This window comes from Ranitomeya imitator, chromosome 9 (assembly GCF_032444005.1).
Source record: "Ranitomeya imitator isolate aRanImi1 chromosome 9, aRanImi1.pri, whole genome shotgun sequence".
Lineage (NCBI taxonomy): Eukaryota > Metazoa > Chordata > Amphibia > Anura > Dendrobatidae > Ranitomeya > Ranitomeya imitator.
In genome coordinates this window covers 120505558-120524025 of record NC_091290.1, presented here as the reverse complement: position 1 = coordinate 120524025, position 18468 = coordinate 120505558, and the positions used below count along the sequence as shown (strand labels likewise).

The window sequence follows — 18468 nt, the reverse complement described above, 5'->3', positions numbered from 1 at the left end:
GAACCCCCCATGAACCTCGGGTTTCCCAAAAAGGTCTGAAATGGGGATAAATTATATTTTAAATTACAAATCTTCCTACATAGTCTCCAAGTTTGCATTGTTTGCCATAGTGACGGGTAGTCATTTATTCCCACTGGGAGGTCTTCTCCACCCAAATGCAATAAAGCTGGTAGCGAAATGTGTGGGTAAAATTGTTGCTCTATTTCAACATTTGCAAAATGAGAAATACCTCTAATCCAGTCAATTGCATATCTGAGATTTGCCGCTAAATTATATCTTCCCAAATCAGGAAAATGAACACCACCCTCTAATTTGGTCGCCTGTAGTCTTGCGAGGCTTATGCGTGATCTACCTCCAACCCCCCAAATGAATCTTCTAAAGTTTAGGTTTAACAAATTCTGATCTGATTGAGTCAAGAGAAGGGGCAGAGTCTGAAAAGCATATAGCAACTTAGGAAAAACTATCATTTTAATTAAATGGCATCTGCCAGAGAACGACAATGCGAAATGTTTCCAGGACTGGAGAAGATCAATTATGGAGGAGATTAGTGGTTTGTAGTTTGTTCTATATAAAATAGAAGGGTCCGCAGGTAGCCTTATCCCCAGGTATTTAATAGACTCTTGGCACCAGTGGAATGGGAATTTGGGATCACTCAACCTCCCAGATCTAAAAACTGCCAGGGCTTCAGATTTACTGTAATTAACTTTGAATCCAGAACACTTACCAAAACTCTCTAGGATATGCATGATGGCTGGGATTGCCCTAACCGGATTAGCAATGAATAACAGAACATCATCAGCAAATGCTGATATCTTTACCGATGTAGTTCCCACCCTCACCCCTTCAAAGGCCACCTCATTCTGTAACATTCTCAAGAATGGGTCTAGAGCTGTGTCGAACAATAGTGGGGATAGAGGGCATCCCTGTCTGGTCCCCCTCTGAATCTCAAAGGGTTTGGATGGAACATTATTTACGGACATCCTGGATAATGGCTGTCTGTAAATTGATTTAACTGCTTCACTAAACCATGGGCCAAACTCTCTGAATGATAGCAAATCATATAGATAGTTCCATGCTACTCTATCAAACGCCTTGTCCGCGTCTAGGCTTACCACGATGGTTTTCATATGTTTATTTGCTCTACTATAAGATATGGCGCTCACCGCTGTCCTAATGTTGTATGTAATGGATTTCCCATGAATAAACCCGGTTTGTTGTGGCGATATCAATTTTGGCATTATTTTCTGTAGTCTGTCTGCCAAAATTTTTGTGAAAATTTTAAAATCTGAATTTAATAATGAAATAGGTCTGTATCCCTCAACTTGAGTATGATCTTTGCCTGGCTTTGGGAGAACTATAACTACCGCTTCATTAAATCGGTCTGGCATGTGACCTTGTCCAACTATCTTATTAAATAACTCACACAAGTGGGGAGCTATACATGAACCTAATATCTTATAGTGTTCATTGCTGAATCCGTCTGGACCGGGTGCTTTAGATACTTTTTTGTAACATCTTTATAAAATATGTTTGATAAAGCACTGCCTAATTTTTATGGAATATAATTTTTAATATTAGTTCGTTCTCCTGTTCTAAACTGTACCCTAAGTCTTCTGAAGGGAAATATGCTACTGTTGTGTTGGGTTAGCTTCGGACCCGTTTAATCGAAGCTGGTGGCAGCGATAGTGTGCTGACTTTTGGGTTATGCTGAAGCGACTGCGGCGTTTATAATTATTGTTCCTGCCTGAGTGGGAGTAGTTTATCGCGTCGCTGCAGCGTGCCCAATAGCGAGTACATAGCAGGCAGCCTTTCTGGCGACTAATTACCCAGAGTGCAGTACCTAATCTGACCTGAGAGTAAGGGGGGCGCCAGAGAGCTGCAAGTGTTAAGTGAAACTGTAAGCGGGATATACATAAATCCCTGCAGTTTGTGGTATATTGAAAGCAGTTGGATACCTAGAATAAGCCCCTGCTGTAAACTAAGAGGTCAATAGCCTTGTGTGTGTTTTCTCATCACATTGTTAGCAGTGGAGGGATAACTAAGATAAGCCCCCCCTGCACATGTGATAGCCGTCTGTTGGCCTAAAGTCACCCCGACCCGTGACGTAGGGGTGACGGTCACGGTGTGAATTGTGACAAATTGGTGGCAGCGGTCAGGGGATTCCTGACACATCCTTATCTGGCTGATTGATAGGTGGTTAGATTTGGCACACTGTCAATCAAACAGGCAACGGTGCTACGAGTTTGGAAATAAAGCGTGAGGCTGAGAAGCTGTAAGTGCATCGTCATCACGCCGCAATGCACTTACAGACTGAGGTTCAAAGTGAGATTTCTCACTCTTGGAGCAGTTTTGGGGTCATAAATGGATTGACTGCCTTGTCTTTTAAAGGGCTACACAGACATGTACATGGTTCGGGGGTAAATATTGATGACCGTTTCCCTTTAAATCACATTTTTGGTTCTTGAATACACACATGGGTTTGCATTTTCAGCTGCTGGGAGTCATGGCCATAATGAGGGGAACGCGAAGGAGGAAGAACCCTGGGATATCATTGAGGGCATCTACTAGACATTGATTGCATGACGTGAGCAATTAAAAGATCGATCGCGGTAATTCACAAAATGTTAAAGGGATTTTGCACCACTGGACAATGTTGTCTTAGATGCCAAAGTGCACCAGATAAAAAGACCCATACACACTTCATGGACTGATACTGTTCTAGCAATGTCGGTGCTGTGTCTCCCCGCATGTTATACCACATGACCGCTACAGCAAATTAGTAGCTGCTGATTAGCTGTAGCCTTCACTCATATCTATGGGAACTGTGAAGGCTGCAGCCCATCAGTGGCTGCTGATTGGTTGCAGCGGTAGCAATGTTACATGACCGCCAGGAGACCCAGAACGAACAGTAAAGAGCTCACTGATCCTGTAATAGAAGTCACCGGTGTAACAAGTCTGTTCAGGACATTTCTTCCCCATCACCTGTGAGTGATATTATTGAGAAGCGGAAGGAACTGCAGCAGCTCAGTCACGAAGTGAAGACCCCGTAATGTTACAGGGTGGGGTCACCGAGTGCTGAGGAGCAGAAAAGCCACCAATGTTCTGCTGACTCCATAATTAGAGTCCAGACCTCCTCCGGTGTTAACATCAGTCCAAACACTGCGCCCCCACCAGGAGCTTCATGGCCAAGTAGCTGCAAGCAGCCATACATCACCAAGCACAATGCAGAGGGTCGGATGGAGTGGTGTAAAGCCGTCACCACTGGAGGAAACATGTTCTGTGCAGTGATGGATCACACTTCTCTATATGATGGAGGAGTCTGGGTTTGGTGACTGTAAAGTGTAAGAAATGTCATGAAAAAAATAGTAGTGTGTATTGTATTTAATATTGAATATTTTCCTATCGCAAAAAAATGGTTACAAAAAAATAAGCATTTTTTTTTCTTAAATGCATTGTCATAATGCCTAAAGAGTTCTTCCCTTTCTGATGAAGACCCCATTCTTATGATAGGTGCGATTCTCAGGGGTGGAGAAGCCATTAATGCGCAACTTCCCCTAAACTTTAGACAACCTACGTAAAGAAAAGAATTGTGTAACTCAAGATGATGTTTTTCCAAATTTCATGTCGATTTTTACTCCCAAATTCGCCCGCTCTGGTAGAGTTTCCCTTTATAGTTTTATATGGCAGCATTCTCTATAAATAAGCTATGAGACAGTGACGGAGATCTCCAGGAGAGGAACGGATGGGAGGTGACGGTCACACAATACTGCTTTAGGGGGGGGGACAGGAAAGGGTCTGACGACCAGTAAGGGTTAATATCTAATGACTTCCCCAAATACAGTGCAGCGCCTATAGGGACCCATCATACATGACAAGCAGTCTTACCTCTCTGTGGAAGCATTTTCTGGAAAGCGAAACTGAAAGAGAATGAACAGAAAGTAAATGGAGAAGAGGGATCGGAGCGAGAACAGAGGACAATGCCGGGTACAATATGGAGAAAGTGTAATGACATGGCCGGCCTGCGAAAGAATTACCCCAATTGGTAAACGCACAAAAAAAAAAAAAATCAAAAATACAATTTTGCTATTTTACAATTTTTCTGGTCTCTGCAATTACGCAAAAAAAATGTTCTAACAATTGATCAAAACATCATATCTATCCCAAAATGGCATCACTAAAAACTCCATCTCCTCGCCGAGAAAAATAAGCCGTCACACCGCTCCATCGACCGAAAACTAAAAACATTACGGGTTTCGTAAAATGGCGACACAACCCAAAAACGTTTCCAAATATTTTTCACCACTAAAATAATAAAAACATTGGACATGTTGGGTATCGCCGTAATCGTATCGATGAAAAGAATCACATTGCGAGGTCATTTTTTACCAAAAAATGTAAGAAGAACAATTCTCAAAAAAACAATTAGAATTGCTGTTTTTTTCTCTCACAATTTCCCATTTTCCCATACACAATGGTGTCATTCAAAAGTAACAAATTGTCCCGCAAAAAAAAAAAAAAGCAAAATAATGTTATATAAAAAATAATGAGTCGACTTTGGAACTGTTGTGGAATTTTTTTTGCCTCTTTTACCACAATTTTTTCTCAATTTTCTCATCTCAGAGAATTGCATCATCCTCTGATCAGAGTGGGATTTGCACACTTGGCCCAAATCTCTCCGATGAGACAATACACAGTCGTCTGCAGCTGCCTTCAGGTAAAGCTGGAGGGAGCGTGAGGCTGTTATACACAGATCTGTAGTAGAGAGAGGAGAAAGCATCTATAGGTTTATGGACAGCAGAGAAAACCAGCTATAGGGGAAAGCAGAGTGTATTATTAGAGCTGTGCTGATACATAAAAGCAAGTGAGGAGAGACATTCCCTGGATAGGCACGGACCTCACATCCAGCATGTATTACAGGGAGGGACGCTCCCGTAATACAAAAATCTGAAAATGGGTTTCAGAGTTCAGACGGCAAACTGCACATGAAAATGGATGACAGAAAAAAGTTTATAGACTGAAACGAACATATGTAAAAATAATCTTTTCCATGTCAAAGGTGTCCATAGCATTTAAAATACAATTCTGCAAATCCCTGCGAAAGAAAATACTCCAATGGTGGCAGTCATTAAACAATTTTAATATTGTAGTCACCTTTATTTAAAAAAAAAAAATCTATGTTAGTGTTGGAAAATGGTCTGCGGCTTGTGATACTTTTGGGAGGACTTGCCTTCAAACGGTTGTTGTCAGTAAGTTGTTGGCAGAGATAATCCTGCTTCTTTGTATTCCATTCACTTTTTTCAGATTTGGTAATCTGTCAGCAAACAGTAAAAAGTCCCTTCTCCAGGCATTGTATAAGGTGATTACTCATTTCCCTGTGTATTAAAGTAACCAGGCAGTAGCTGATCGTAAAGTGGCCGAGAGCGGTAGTCGTGACCGAGCTGCTGTCCATTTGTGTTCTGGCACTTTACACAGAAGGGGTGTCCCAGTCCCCAGTGTGCTGTAGGGTGTGGAGTGCAGGGGCGGACATAGCGCCGATGCAGCCAGTGCATCTCCAAGCCCATAGGTGGAGGGGGGCCATTGCAGGGCTGCGTCCCCATCCTTTCATGTGCTGCTCCCATCCTGCGCCCCCGTTCTGTCATGTGCTGCTCCCATCCTGCGCCCCCGTTCTGTCGTGCTGCTCCCATCCTGCGCCCCCGTTCTGTCATGTGCTGCTCCCATCCTGCGCCCCCGTTCTGTCATGTGCTGCTCCCATCCTGCGCCCCGTTCTGTCATGTGCTGCTCCCATCCTGCACCCCCATGATGTGCCACAGCCTCATGCCACAGCAATTTGTTACTTGCGCCACCTGATTTTTTCCGCCGCCATTTTCTTGGTCCTCCTGCTGGCGGAATCGGCGCCTGCGCAGTCCGCGCTTTCTGGCGCCATTTTCTTGAAGACACACTACAGTGCGCAGGTGCCGCCATTATCTTTGTCCTGCTGCCGGAATCGGCACCTGCACACTGCAGTGTGTCTTAAAGAAAATGGCGCCGGAAAGTGCGGACTGCGCAGGCGCCGATTCCTGCTGCCTGGATCGGCGCCTGCGCAGTCCGCGCTTTCCGGCGCCATTTTTTTGAAGACACACTCCGGCTCCTCTGCCTGTGACTGGTCAGTCAGAGCGCGGCGCCGGCGCGCATTAAGCGCGTCATCGCGCCCTCTGAACTGTGAACGTCACAGCAGAGGAGACGGAGCCGCACGCAGCGCTGGAACGGGGGACAGGTGAATATACTTACCCTCCTGGCGTCCCTGACTCTCCGGTGGAGATCGCGGTGTGCGTTCAGTGTTTACGCATACCGCGATCTCCTGGGAGCATCACTCTGTGGGGGCCAGACTGCGCCTGCGCTTGCGCAGTCTATAAAGACTTCGGACAGAGTGACGCTCCCAGCATTATATTATAGATAGCATAGTCCCTTAGTATACAGTGTACTCACTTATTATGTATAGCTCGGTCCCTTAATAAATAGTGTACTCACTTATTATATATAGCACATGCCCTTAGTATATAGTTTCCCGTTTTACTATGTATAACACTGTGTCTTATTAAGTACCATGCTCTCTAGTTATATATAGTGTCGTCCCTTGTTATATATCTTCCTCTGCTGTTATATATAGTGCCATCCCTAGTGTATTTTTGTTATTGACAGCACCCTCTTTTGTTACATAGTCCTCTCTTGTTAGATATAAAATGACTGCTGATGGAGCAGCCGGTGACAAAAAGACCAGTCCATCAGCTCGTCCAATAGAAACAGCTTTCCCATGCTCCATCAGCCGTCATTACATTATATACAGTATCTAACAAGAGAGGACGGTATGTAATAAAAAACAGAGTGCACTATAAATAATCCGATATGTAGGGGACAGAGCTATATATAACAAGAGAGGGCACTGTGTAATAAAGGAAGGCAATATACATAATGAAGGAGACTATGTAATATATACTGTATGTGTGTGGCTACATATATGTAGCTTTGTCGCCATAGAAAAAGGGGGACCCAGTCACATTTTTTGCACAGGGGCCCCAAGCTGTCAGTGTCCGCCCCTTGTGGAGTGCGTCACACTCACTTGTAGGCTGCAGTCTTCCTCTTCCTCCAGGCTTCCGTCCTCAGGAGCCGCCGCACACAGTGCATGGGACACCAAGTTCTTTGCAACAGTCAAACTTTGTAAAAGCTGTTATAGCTACGAAGGGAGAAGCAGCTCCATATTAATATCTATGCGTGTAAAAGGGAGGTCATAAAAGCTCCTGTAGGTGTGATGTGGAGGTGTCCCAATACTTTTGCCCATATCAGTGTTGGGGTTGATGTTATGCTGAGCTCATGAATGTTTGTCTACCTGTCTACCTGGAGATGATAATCTCCAGCTGATAAAACTTTGATTATATCAAAATTACAGCAAGCAGCCCAGTAAATGACAAATCGTTGGAATCAGCATCTGTGTCTCCATCTATTCTATGTGAAATAGTTTTATCTAATTGCTATGTATTATAAGTTTACAATGTTTCTCTCTCCAGCGACAATTTAGAGGACCTGTCACTTGTCATAAATATGTATTTATTTTTTTACCTGGTGTAAATGCCTCTGATTTCCTAAAATCATCAATAATAATAATAATTTTATTTATATAGCGCCAACATATTCCGCAGCGCTTTACAAATTATAGAGGGGACTTGTACAGACAATAGACATTACAGCATAACAAAAATCACAGTTCAAAATGGATACCAAGAGGAATGAGGGCCCTGCTCGCAAGCTTACAGACTATGAGGAAAAGGGGAGACACGAGAGGTGGATGGTAACAATTGCTTTAGTTATTCGGACCAGCTATAGTGTAAGGCTCGGGTGTTCATGTAAAGCTGCATGAACCAGTTAACTGCCTAAGTATGTAGCAGTACAGACACAGAGGGCTATTAACTGCATAAAGTGTATGAGAACATGTTGTGAGGAACCTGATTGTTTTTTTTTTTAATGGGCCACACAGGGAAAGTTAGGTTAATGCGTTGAGGTGGTAGGCCAATCTGAACAAATTCGTTTTTAGGGCACGCTTAAAACTGTGGGGATTGGGGATTAATCGTATTAACCTAGGTAGTGCATTCCAAAGAATTGGCGCAGCACGTGTAAAGTCTTGGAGACGGGAGTGGGAGGTTCTGATTATTGAGGATGCTAACCTGAGGTCATTAGCAGATCGGAGGGCACGGGTAGGCTGGTAGACTAAGACCAGAGAGGAGATGTAGGGTGGTGCCGAGCCATGGAGTGCTTTGTGGATGAGGGTAGTAGTTTTGTACTGGATTCTGGAGTGGATGGGTAACCAGTGTAATGACTGGCACAGGGTAGAGGCATCGGTGTAACGGTTGGTGAGGAATATGATCCTGGCAGCAGCATTCAGGACAGATTGGAGCGGGGAGACTTTGGTAAGAGGGAGGCCGATTAGTAGAGAGTTACAATAGTCCAGACGAAAATGAATAAGTGAAACAGTAAGAGTTTTTGCAGAGTCGAGAGTAAGAAAAGGGCGAATTCTAGAAATGTTTTGGAGATGCAGATAAGAAGAGCGAGCCAGTGATCGGATGTAGGGGGTGAATGAAAGGTCAGAATCAAGGATGACCCCAAGGCAGTGGGCATGTTGCTTTGGAGTAATGGTGGAACCGCACACGGAGATGGCAATGTCAGGCAAAGGTAGGTTAGTAGAGGAAGAGAACACGAGGAGTTCAGTTTTTGACAGGTTCAGTTTCAGATAGAGGATATGATATTAGAGACAGCGGTAAGGCAATCACTGGTGTTTTCTAAAAAGGTCGGCGTGATAACAGGAGAAATAGTGTATAATTGGGTGTCATCAGCATAGAGATGGTACTGGAAACCAAATCTACTTATTGTTTGTCCAATAGGGGCAGTATACAACGAGAAGAGGAGGGGGCCTAGGACTGATCCTTGAGGAACCCCAACAGTAAGGGGAAGGTGAGAGGAGGAGGAACCAGCAAAAGATACAGTGAAGGATCGGTCAGAGAGATAGGAGGAGAACCAGGAGAGAACGGTGTCCTTGAGGCCGATGGAGCGGAGCATAGTGAGGAGGAGCTGATGATCCACAGTGTCGAATGCTGCAGAGAGATCCAAGAGAATTAGCATGGAGTAGTGACCATTAGATTTAGCTGTTAGTAGGTCATTAGAGACTTTAGTGAGGGCAGTTTCAGTAGAGTGTAAAGAGCGGAAACCAGATTGAAGAGGGTCTAGAAGAGAGTTATCTGAGAGATAGCGGGTAAGACGGGAGTGGACCAGGCGTTCCAGGAGTTTAGAGATGAAGGGGAGATTAGAGACAGGTCTATAATTAGCGGCACAGTTTTGATCAAGGGATGGTTTTTAAGTAATGGATGTATGATGGCATGCTTAAATGAGGAGGGAAAAATATCGGAAGTGAGAGAAAGGTTGAATATTTTTGTTAGGTGAGAGGTGACAGCCGGGGAAAGGGACAGGTGGAGATGTGACGGAATGGGATCACTGGTGCAAGTGGTTGGGCGAGAAGATGCAAGGAGCCTGATTACTTCTTCTGTAACTGGTTCAAAGTCAGAGAGTGAACTAGATGCAGTGGGGGAGAGAGGACAGTGCATGGTCTGAGGGTATTGGGAGATGATTTCCTGTCGAATGTGGTCAATTTTTTCTTTGAAGTTATTGGCCAGATTGTCAGCACGGAGATCTGTGGTTGGGGCCTGCACTCTTGGGTTGAGTAGGGAATGAAAAGTGTCAGAGACGTTTAGGGTTATTGGACAGTGAGGTGACAATAGTGTTGAAATAGGTTTGTTTGGAGAGGTGAAGGGCAGAGTTGTATGTTTTTAGCATGAACTTATAATGGATGAAATCTTCGGGTAGATTAGATTTTCTCCACAGACGTTCGGCGCACCTGGAGCACCGCTGCAGGAAACGTGTTTGCAGCGTGTGCCACGGTTGTCTCCGTCTGTGCTGAGTTGTTCTATGTATAGGAGGAGCAGCTTCATCCAGGGCACATTGCAGGGTTTCATTGTAATGCTTCAGAGCAGAATCAGGACATGAGATGGAGGAGATTGGGGCCAATGAGGCAATGTTTATGTTCTGTTCCTATGCCTCTCCGTTCCTGATATATGGCCCCTTCTTCCCTGTATTTAAATTTAGTCTAAGTGGGTGTGGTCCTCAGCTCCTCTCTGTGGGCGTGTTCTTGTTGACCACACCCAATTTGATAAAAATACCAGATTTATATATATATAGGGAAGAGGAGGCCATATCTCAGGAATGGAGAGGCGCAGGAACAAAAGAAAAACAGCGCCGGATTCAGGAGAACAGCAGCATTTACACCAGGTAAAAAGTACATATTTATGGAAGATGTGTTTAAGCCTGGTAATGTCTAACTAGATTACATTGGACATATCAAAATCTCTATTTCTGGACTATGTGCCATCAATAAATGAGGTGGGAAAGGTATACAGCCATGCTATAATAATAATTTTATTCTTTAGCACCAACATATTCCACAGCACTTTACAATTAAGTGGGAACATGTACATACAATGAAGACATAAGAAAAGTAACACCAGTTACAGGAGGAGTGAGGGTCCTGCTCACAAGCTTACAATCTATAAGGAAATAGGGGGGACGTAATAGGTAGGACGTTCTGTTATGAAGGATCTGGCAATCATTATAATAAATAAGGGTTTTGGCGGCATATCTAAATGAAGATGAAAAGATACCAGATGAAAGAGAGCCGTTAAACATTTTAGTTAGGTAGGAAGTGACAGCTGGGGAAAGGGACTGGAGGAGATGTGAGGGGATAGGGTCACTGGAACAGGTTGTAGGGCAAGAAGAAGTGAGGAGCCTGGTCAATTCTTCTGTGGCAGGCTCGAAGATGGAAAGTGAGCTTGAGGTGTGGAAGGGACGGGAATCCAGGCTCTGTGGTGATACTATGCAGGAAGGTTTGGGTACATTAATTATTACAGGGACTAATGAAAAGGGAACAATAAATCTGAAATGTCGGACTAGATAATATATACGTGTTCAGTCAACCCCTTTCTGACATCGAGTGTAATAATACACCAATGTCAGACTCCCTCCCTTTGATGTGGGCTCCAGCGCTGAGCCCACATTGTTTCCGGTACATGTCACCTGTTTTGAACTACTGACATATGGCTCTAACAGCCGTGGGTGGAATCGCGATCCACCCGCCACTATTAACTAGATAAATACCACTTTCAAACACGTGCTTCTGGCAAGCGCGCTGGAAATCCCACCCATCGGTGCCCTTGTCACATGACCGTGGGTCGCCGATGGGTTGGCATGACAATCATAGGTCTCCAGCAGACCTCTATGGTTGTCACTGCCAGATTGCTATGAGCACCGGTGGACGGTGCTCATAGTAAGTGAGCAATTCTGCTACATACAGGTTATCTGATCATCGCCTGTATGTAGCAGAGCCGATCGGACAACTGCAGCTTCTAGTCTCCCATGGAGACTATTGAAATATGCCAAAAGTAATAAGAATAAGTTTTTACAAATATTCAAAAAGTAAAAAAAAATATAAAAGTCCAAATCACCCCCCTTTCGCCCTATTCAAAATGAAACAAAATCAAACATAAACATATTTGGTATCACCGCGTTCAGAATCACCCGATCTATCAATATAAAAACCCGATCACTAAACGGCGTAACGAGAATTAAAGTCGAAACGCCACAATTACATTTTTTGGGTCGCCACAACATTGCATTGAAATGCAATAAGGTGCGATCAAAAGAACGTATCTGCACCAAAATGGTATTATTAAAAGCGTACAAAAAAATAAGCCCTCACCCAACTCGAGATCACAAAAAATAGACACACTATGGGCATCGGAAAATGGCACAATTTTTTTTAACACTCTTTTGACAGACCACTTTTCCGATTGGGCAATCTTCTAGTAGGGCCCTATTCCATCAGTGGTATTAGCTGTTTACTTCGTTGATTTAATGTGTAAATCAAGATGTTTTGAAGAGAAAAAAAAACCTTATTTTAGCCAAATTTTAAAAACATTAGGGGGCAATATTTAACAAATTAGTAGAACCTTGTGATTACTTGGTCAGTGGAGAAGTTAAAGTATCGTAAGCTCCAGTTGCAATTGCTGATTCTAGAAGGGCATGGCACCATCCCCTACTTAATATCCCACATGAAATCATCTCTACGTCTTGGTAGCACAATATCCACGGTCAAATTTCTCAATTCCTTTTCTGAGTCTACAGTTTGGTAATTGAAAATTTCCATGGCTTCTTTACATACAGCTTGTACTTCCTTTATCATCTTAAGGGATAGCACAGACCTCCAAGCTCGAGCCATGTACGGACCATTCCTTGGGTTAACAATGTAAAGTTTCCTTGTGTTTTGCTCTGGTCCACGAGTCATTTTATCAATCCAAGGCTCTAGGTTTTTAGGTAGTTCAAGATTAGCAAATGAATATATCTCTCTGACCATTTTGAGAGGTTCTCTGACAAGATCTTCATACCTAAGGAACATGTATCGTTCTTGAGGAAACGGTAGTGCGACAAAATTGCTCGTCTTGTATATTTGAACTTGACTTTCACAGATTTTTTTCAACACTTTCAAGTCATTAGTTGGGGACTTCTCGGATTTGAGTACAATGCTATTGTCAAAGGTCAGATCAACCTTTACCTCCTTCCGAGATCTGGCAATGGCTCGAGGATCACGCACAACATGTAGGATTTTTAGGTTCATGGATGGATCATTTAAAAGTGAATAAAGTATGGACAAATCGAATATTCGAAACTCTTGTAGAACAATATGACTGTAGGTAATGCAGGTGTCTTCAACTTTTTGAAATGGGCATTGGCCGCAAGTCTTCTTACAAGCAGTTTCATCCACAATATCTGTACGGGAGAAGAAGCTACACGCGGGAGGAGAGCAGAGCGCTCTGCTAACCTCCCAATGAAACAGGTTTGACAAGTTCCTTTTGTTTTGTATGTAGACATCAAATACAGACATGTCACACATAAAGACTGATCGAACCAAATCCCTTACTGACATATGAAGAGTGTGTGCATCATTTTGATGCATGGTTTTCCATACGTGCCAAGATGGCTCTTTCAAATAAAAGACATCCGGATGTTGATTGAAGAACTGACCAACCAGAGATGATCCAGACCTCCAGGTGGAAAGAATGATGAGATGATTTTTCTTTGGCCTTTGTTCCGAGCTTGTTGCAATAAATTTGGTCCTCAGATACTTGAGAAACGGTTGAACTGTTTGGAGGGCAATCAATGTGGCAATTATGCAAAATAACACTAGGGATCTTCTCATTGTTTTTTGGTCTTTGATTCCTGTAGAACAAAAAAATAACATTGATCAATCAATTTTCCATGCACTCCTGTCAGACCATGCAGTAGTTTCACTTTTCCTTTAGATGTTCCTTTTAGAATTACTAATAAAAAGCCCCCGTACGTATTAAAGTAGGACAAACCTACCAACATAGGTGCGATCGGCCAACCACAAAATGAGTATGAAGGCAACAGATGACATGGAGAGAGAAGGATCAGGTAGTCCGAATTCAAAGGCCAAATCCTTTTATCCTTCTTCTAGATAAACTACTGCCATAATTAACATATTTTTTGGCTCCTACAGTCCCCCATTCACTTTAGATTGCTGTCAGCCAAATGATGCTTCATCCGTCAGCTATCACCCCCAACTTTCCTGTGTTCTCCATGAGAGAGCCACTGTCAGACTCCTCTGGTGGCTTATCTCTCCGAAAGCCAAAATCGGACAAGCTGGATCCTTATCCTCTCCAGTCCTCCAACATCACCTGTCGGGGGCCCCCATACACATTAAACTGTTGTCCAATCCTGTCAACATTGATGGGTTTGGCTGACATTAGACTAATGTCCATGGGAGGCTTTAGGAGCTACTAAAATAAACAGACTGACGGAGGTGGTCCTTCATGTATTTGGTTAGTCAATGGGTAGACGACGTAGAGACTCAATTGTTACTGCAAATCATGTTGCTTTATCAACAAAGGTATAATTTGGAGCTCGGCAGCCCAAACTTAAAATCTGCAACAAGGTGCCCTTGTACAATGTTCAGTATACTGTATAATTCTTGTGTTTTCATCGCATGTATAGAAGCCACTGTTTTGCTCTAATCCACCAATGTGGTGACTTCCACTAGAAATGGGCTCCCAATTCCTCCTCTCTGGGGCCCAAATTGAATGGTTTTGCATGATTGACATGAGCGGTGCCCTTACATTTACTGTCTATTGGACTGATGGAACTAGCGAAACACTTTACTCAGCTACATCTGACCGTAATGCTCGGACTGGTCGGCGGCTCTCCTGACCTGAGCGTGACAGCATGTATTTCTATGTAGCTGTCACGCTTGGGTCAGGAGAGCTGTCATCCAGTCGATGCATTGTGACGATCGTCATCCATGTTATATGTCTGTCTGACTCCACCCTAAGTGGAAGTGGCTGTCTACATGTGGAACCATTCTACTCTGTTTGATCACAAATGCAGCGAGGAGGAGTAAAACATTTTTTTGATGGGGAAATAAGCGACCACATGAAGATTCTTGAGCGATATCAGCTGATCACCATATGTTAGAAAAGCCAAACCTACTAAAATTTTCTAATTACCACTTACAGTACAAGGGAGCGCTAAGAATGGATTGTCCAGATTAGAGAACTCCATTAAATATAATTAGTCTAATGTCAGCTGGGCCCCCCAATATCGACAAGTTTGGCTAATACTCTAATGTAGATTCTCCCCATAAAGGTAATGTTGAGAGACAGAAGGATCTGGTATGTCCAATTTAGAACTACGGATTATTTTCCTCTAGGCAAGATGAGCCACCGCCAGAGGAGCCTGGCAGCGGCTTTCTCATAGAAAACACAGGAGCACTTGGCAGAAGGAGTGCTCCTGTGTGCTGAAATGTTGGGAGATATAGCCGAACGTTTGACTGGACCATCATTTGGCTAAGAGCTTTCTGAAGTGTATGGGGGGCTTAGGACCCTATCAAACTTGTTCCATCAGTTAAAAGGGTATTCCAATTGGAAGATGTTATCACTTACTCACGTGATAGGTGATAACTTCTAGATCAGTGAGGGTCCGAAGAATGGGACCAGCACCAGTCACCAGGATACGACACTTTTATCCCTGTTAGAATGGTGCGACAATGCGTATGCTCTACCACCGCCGAATTCAATCTCTATGGGACTGCCGTGCACCATAGTTGACTTTCTCCTGCAGTCCCATAGGGAATACTAAAGAAGACCAGTACAAAACGTATGGGGACTGACCTATTGATACAATCACTCTGTCCCTATACAGTTTACTATTTTACTTACCGTACTTATAAAAGGCCATGATATTCGGCAGAAATTATCATCACTGTCCCCATTTGGGGCATTTATTCCTAAGACCTGCTTCTACATTCTTAAATGGATAAAAGTGCCCCTTTCTGGAGATCGTTGCGGGACTCAGCATCCCAGGATCCACCAGTAACCAACTCCAGGGCCCCACTTTTCAGCTACATGCAAATGTGACAATTCCTCAATCACAAATGTATATAACAATGAGTTGGGTAGATTATTAAATGAATAAGATGCCGCATTTGTCTGTATATAGTGATTCAAGTATATTGTGCCAAGCACTGCTCATATAAGAGGGAGCCCACCGGAGGATTCTCCTTTTCTCCCGTGGGCCAGTCCAAACCTGCTCAGACCCCACCGATGTGAATGTCTCCACTGGATAGGTGATATCTTCTTCCCACCAGAATACCCTTTTAATATTACAAGCTCTATTCCTATATTAATAATATAATGGTTGAATAAATGAAGTTTTCTATTACCTGGAGCGGCAGAGATGAGGGTAAGTCAGGTACAGGAGACACCACTGTGAGGTCTGAAATCCAAATTAGGGAGCTGAAGATCAACAGTCACAATGGTTTCCTGAAAAACAGGGTTTCTGGAATGTGTTATTTAAAGCAAACTCTCCGAGGCTGTCCATATTCTGGTATTAAGAGTTATGTTGCATGCACACTATGTACTGTGGATACGATTCTATTAGTCATATCTACGTGTTGCGGATATCCATACCATTTTATTATTATTTTTGACTGGAGATCATTGCTGATGTCACCATTAGCAAAACAAATCTGTGGTGGAATGTAACAGGTGCAGATTGTGGCGTTCATTTTCTGAAGTTTTGCAACAAAATCTGCCTTGGGCAGATAAGAGTGAGGCATTTATGCAGTACAATCCACAGTGTTATACATTCACAGCATTGTGTGTGGACCCGAGCTACTGCTACCCTTAGCTGTATTGGCGTACTGTGGGAGAAACGCGCTACCGTTTTCCATTTTGCAGACCGCAAGTTGCTATAGACCTGCAGATCCTAGATTGAGGGACGTGATGATGTAATGGCGCTGAAACATGCGCTGGAGATCAGAGTCCCGCCAGTGCCGCCACGATAACGTCACCATGTCAGTCTGCCCGGGACATGCCACTTCTGTTGGACTCACCAGGGTTAGGTGAGTAGATTACGTTTTTTTTATTGTAATATTGTGTGATGGCCATTATGTGTGGGGGCTACTAAGGGGGCCTGCATAAATAGTGGGGGCTGCTAAGGGGGCCCCTCATACATATTGTGGGCTACTAACGATAGGCCATCACACATAGTGGGAACTATTACAGAGTGCCATTATACATAGTGGGGGCTACTATTGGGTCAATCATAGTGTGTGGGCTATCAAGGGGGCCATCATAGTGTGTGGGGGCTAATAAGGGGGCCATTATACAGTGTGGGGGCTACAACGAGGCTTTGTGCAATGTGGGGCCATCAAACAGTGTTGGGACTACTAAGAGGCCAATATACAGTGTGGCGGCCCTTAAACAATATGGGGGCTACTAAAGGGCCATTATACAGTGTGCAGGTTACTGTAGGGGCATGAAACAGTTTGGGGGCATTACAATGTAAAGGGGAGCATCATACTGTGTAGAGGGGAGCTATGGGCCCATCATACTGTGTAGAGGGGAGCTTTGGGCCTGTAATACTGTGTAGAGTGGAGCTGTGGGCCCATCATACTGTGTATAGGGGAGCTTTTGTAACACCCCAGGAAGCTGGTTGTTACAGTGGTATTGCCTTCCTCATGGGGAGGGTGATGCCATGCCTGGAAGCAAGGAAGATCCCTTTGACAGGTAACACGTACATACAACACTGTTCTGACTCCAGGCCAGAAGGGGGAGCTCTAGACCCAGTTTCAGGGTAGCTTCCCTATATATATTCTGGCTGGAGGAGGTGTTAGTGAGTCAGTCAAGAAGAGAGCTGGAGCTGAGCAGACATGTGGTTCTGCGGCTCCTGACAGAGCAGTCTGTAGGAGACTGTGAGGGAAGAAGAAGTAAAGGAGGAGAGAGAAACTGGAGTGGAGCTGTGACTGGGCTCACTCCAGGTTCAAGCGCAGAAACTGGAGGCCGGAATTCCGAGGTTGTGGGGGTAACTGTATGCCCCACAGCAGAAATCGGGGAGCATGAGATTCCAAGTCTCCTGGCCACTATTACACCCGAAGGCACAGCAGCAGATAGAGCCCGGATTAACCACGAGAAGGGACACCTGTAAAATACTGGAGTTGCCTGCCATGCGGGTAGTGTCCACCTAAAAGGGAGAGAGAAAGAGAGGACCTTGTGTGAAGTGTCAGACAGCAAGTATCTTAAAACACAGCGCAGTAAGGAAGGCTTCCAACCCCATATGGCTAGGGTGATTCTGAATCGCTTCCAGGCTGCTCGGATTCCAAAGACCACCTGTAATCTGTGTACCTGAACTGCATCAGTAAAAGGTAAAGAGACTGCATTCTTGTGTCCTCTAATTCTTTCCTGCACTTGACCATCCATCATCCTTACCAACTGCATCGGGAGCCCTGGGGACCAAGTTCTACCTGTGGGGAACTATTCCACCTCTGCTGCAATACCATCATCCGCAGAGGACCCCTTTAAGCAGTGTCGGCCATCCCTGGCCGAGTACCACAGGTGGCATCACGAAAACTACTACATTAGACTTTGTTTTCCCATCTCTGTTAATCCCTTTTTACTAGACGCCCAGGGCCACGGACCGGGTCACTGCCACAATTTCCCCGGCCAGGAAGCAGCAGCCACCAGGAGCTGCCTTGGAAGAGGAAATAGACTCAGAGCAGTCTGTAGGAGACTGTGAGGGGAGAAGAAGTAAAGGAGGAGAGAGAAACTGGAGTGGAGCTGCGACTGGCATCCCTCCAGGTTCAAGCACAAGAAACCGGAGGCCAGAGGTTGTGGGGGTAACTGTATGCCCCCCCAGCAGAGACCGGTGGGCAGAAGTCTCCTGGCCACCATTACACCCAAAGACACAGCAGCAGATAGAGCCCGGAGTAACCACGAGAGAGGGACCCATGTAAAAAAGGTTCGAGTTGCCTGCCATGTGGGTAGT

At 44.3% G+C, this 18468-nt stretch overlaps 1 protein-coding gene across 1 annotated transcript; it reads right to left on the bottom strand.

Moving 5' to 3' along the window:
* Positions 1-10474: 10474 nt before the first annotated feature.
* On the bottom strand, positions 10475-16000 carry LOC138648822 (carbohydrate sulfotransferase 5-like). The gene is made up of 2 exons (XM_069738765.1): positions 15866-16000; positions 10475-13347 (listed from the first exon to the last, which is right to left on the bottom strand). Exon 2 carries the CDS (start codon positions 13325-13327, stop codon positions 12167-12169), a length of 1161 nt encoding a protein of 386 aa, XP_069594866.1. The 5' UTR covers positions 13328-13347; positions 15866-16000; the 3' UTR covers positions 10475-12166.
* Between the last annotated feature and the right edge of the window lie 2468 nt (positions 16001-18468).

What these genes read in the sequence shown, in the direction of transcription:
- LOC138648822 (XM_069738765.1), bottom strand. Translation starts at nt 13,327, where the DNA reads ATGAGAAGATCCCTAGTGTTATTTTGCATAATTGCCACATTGATTGCC.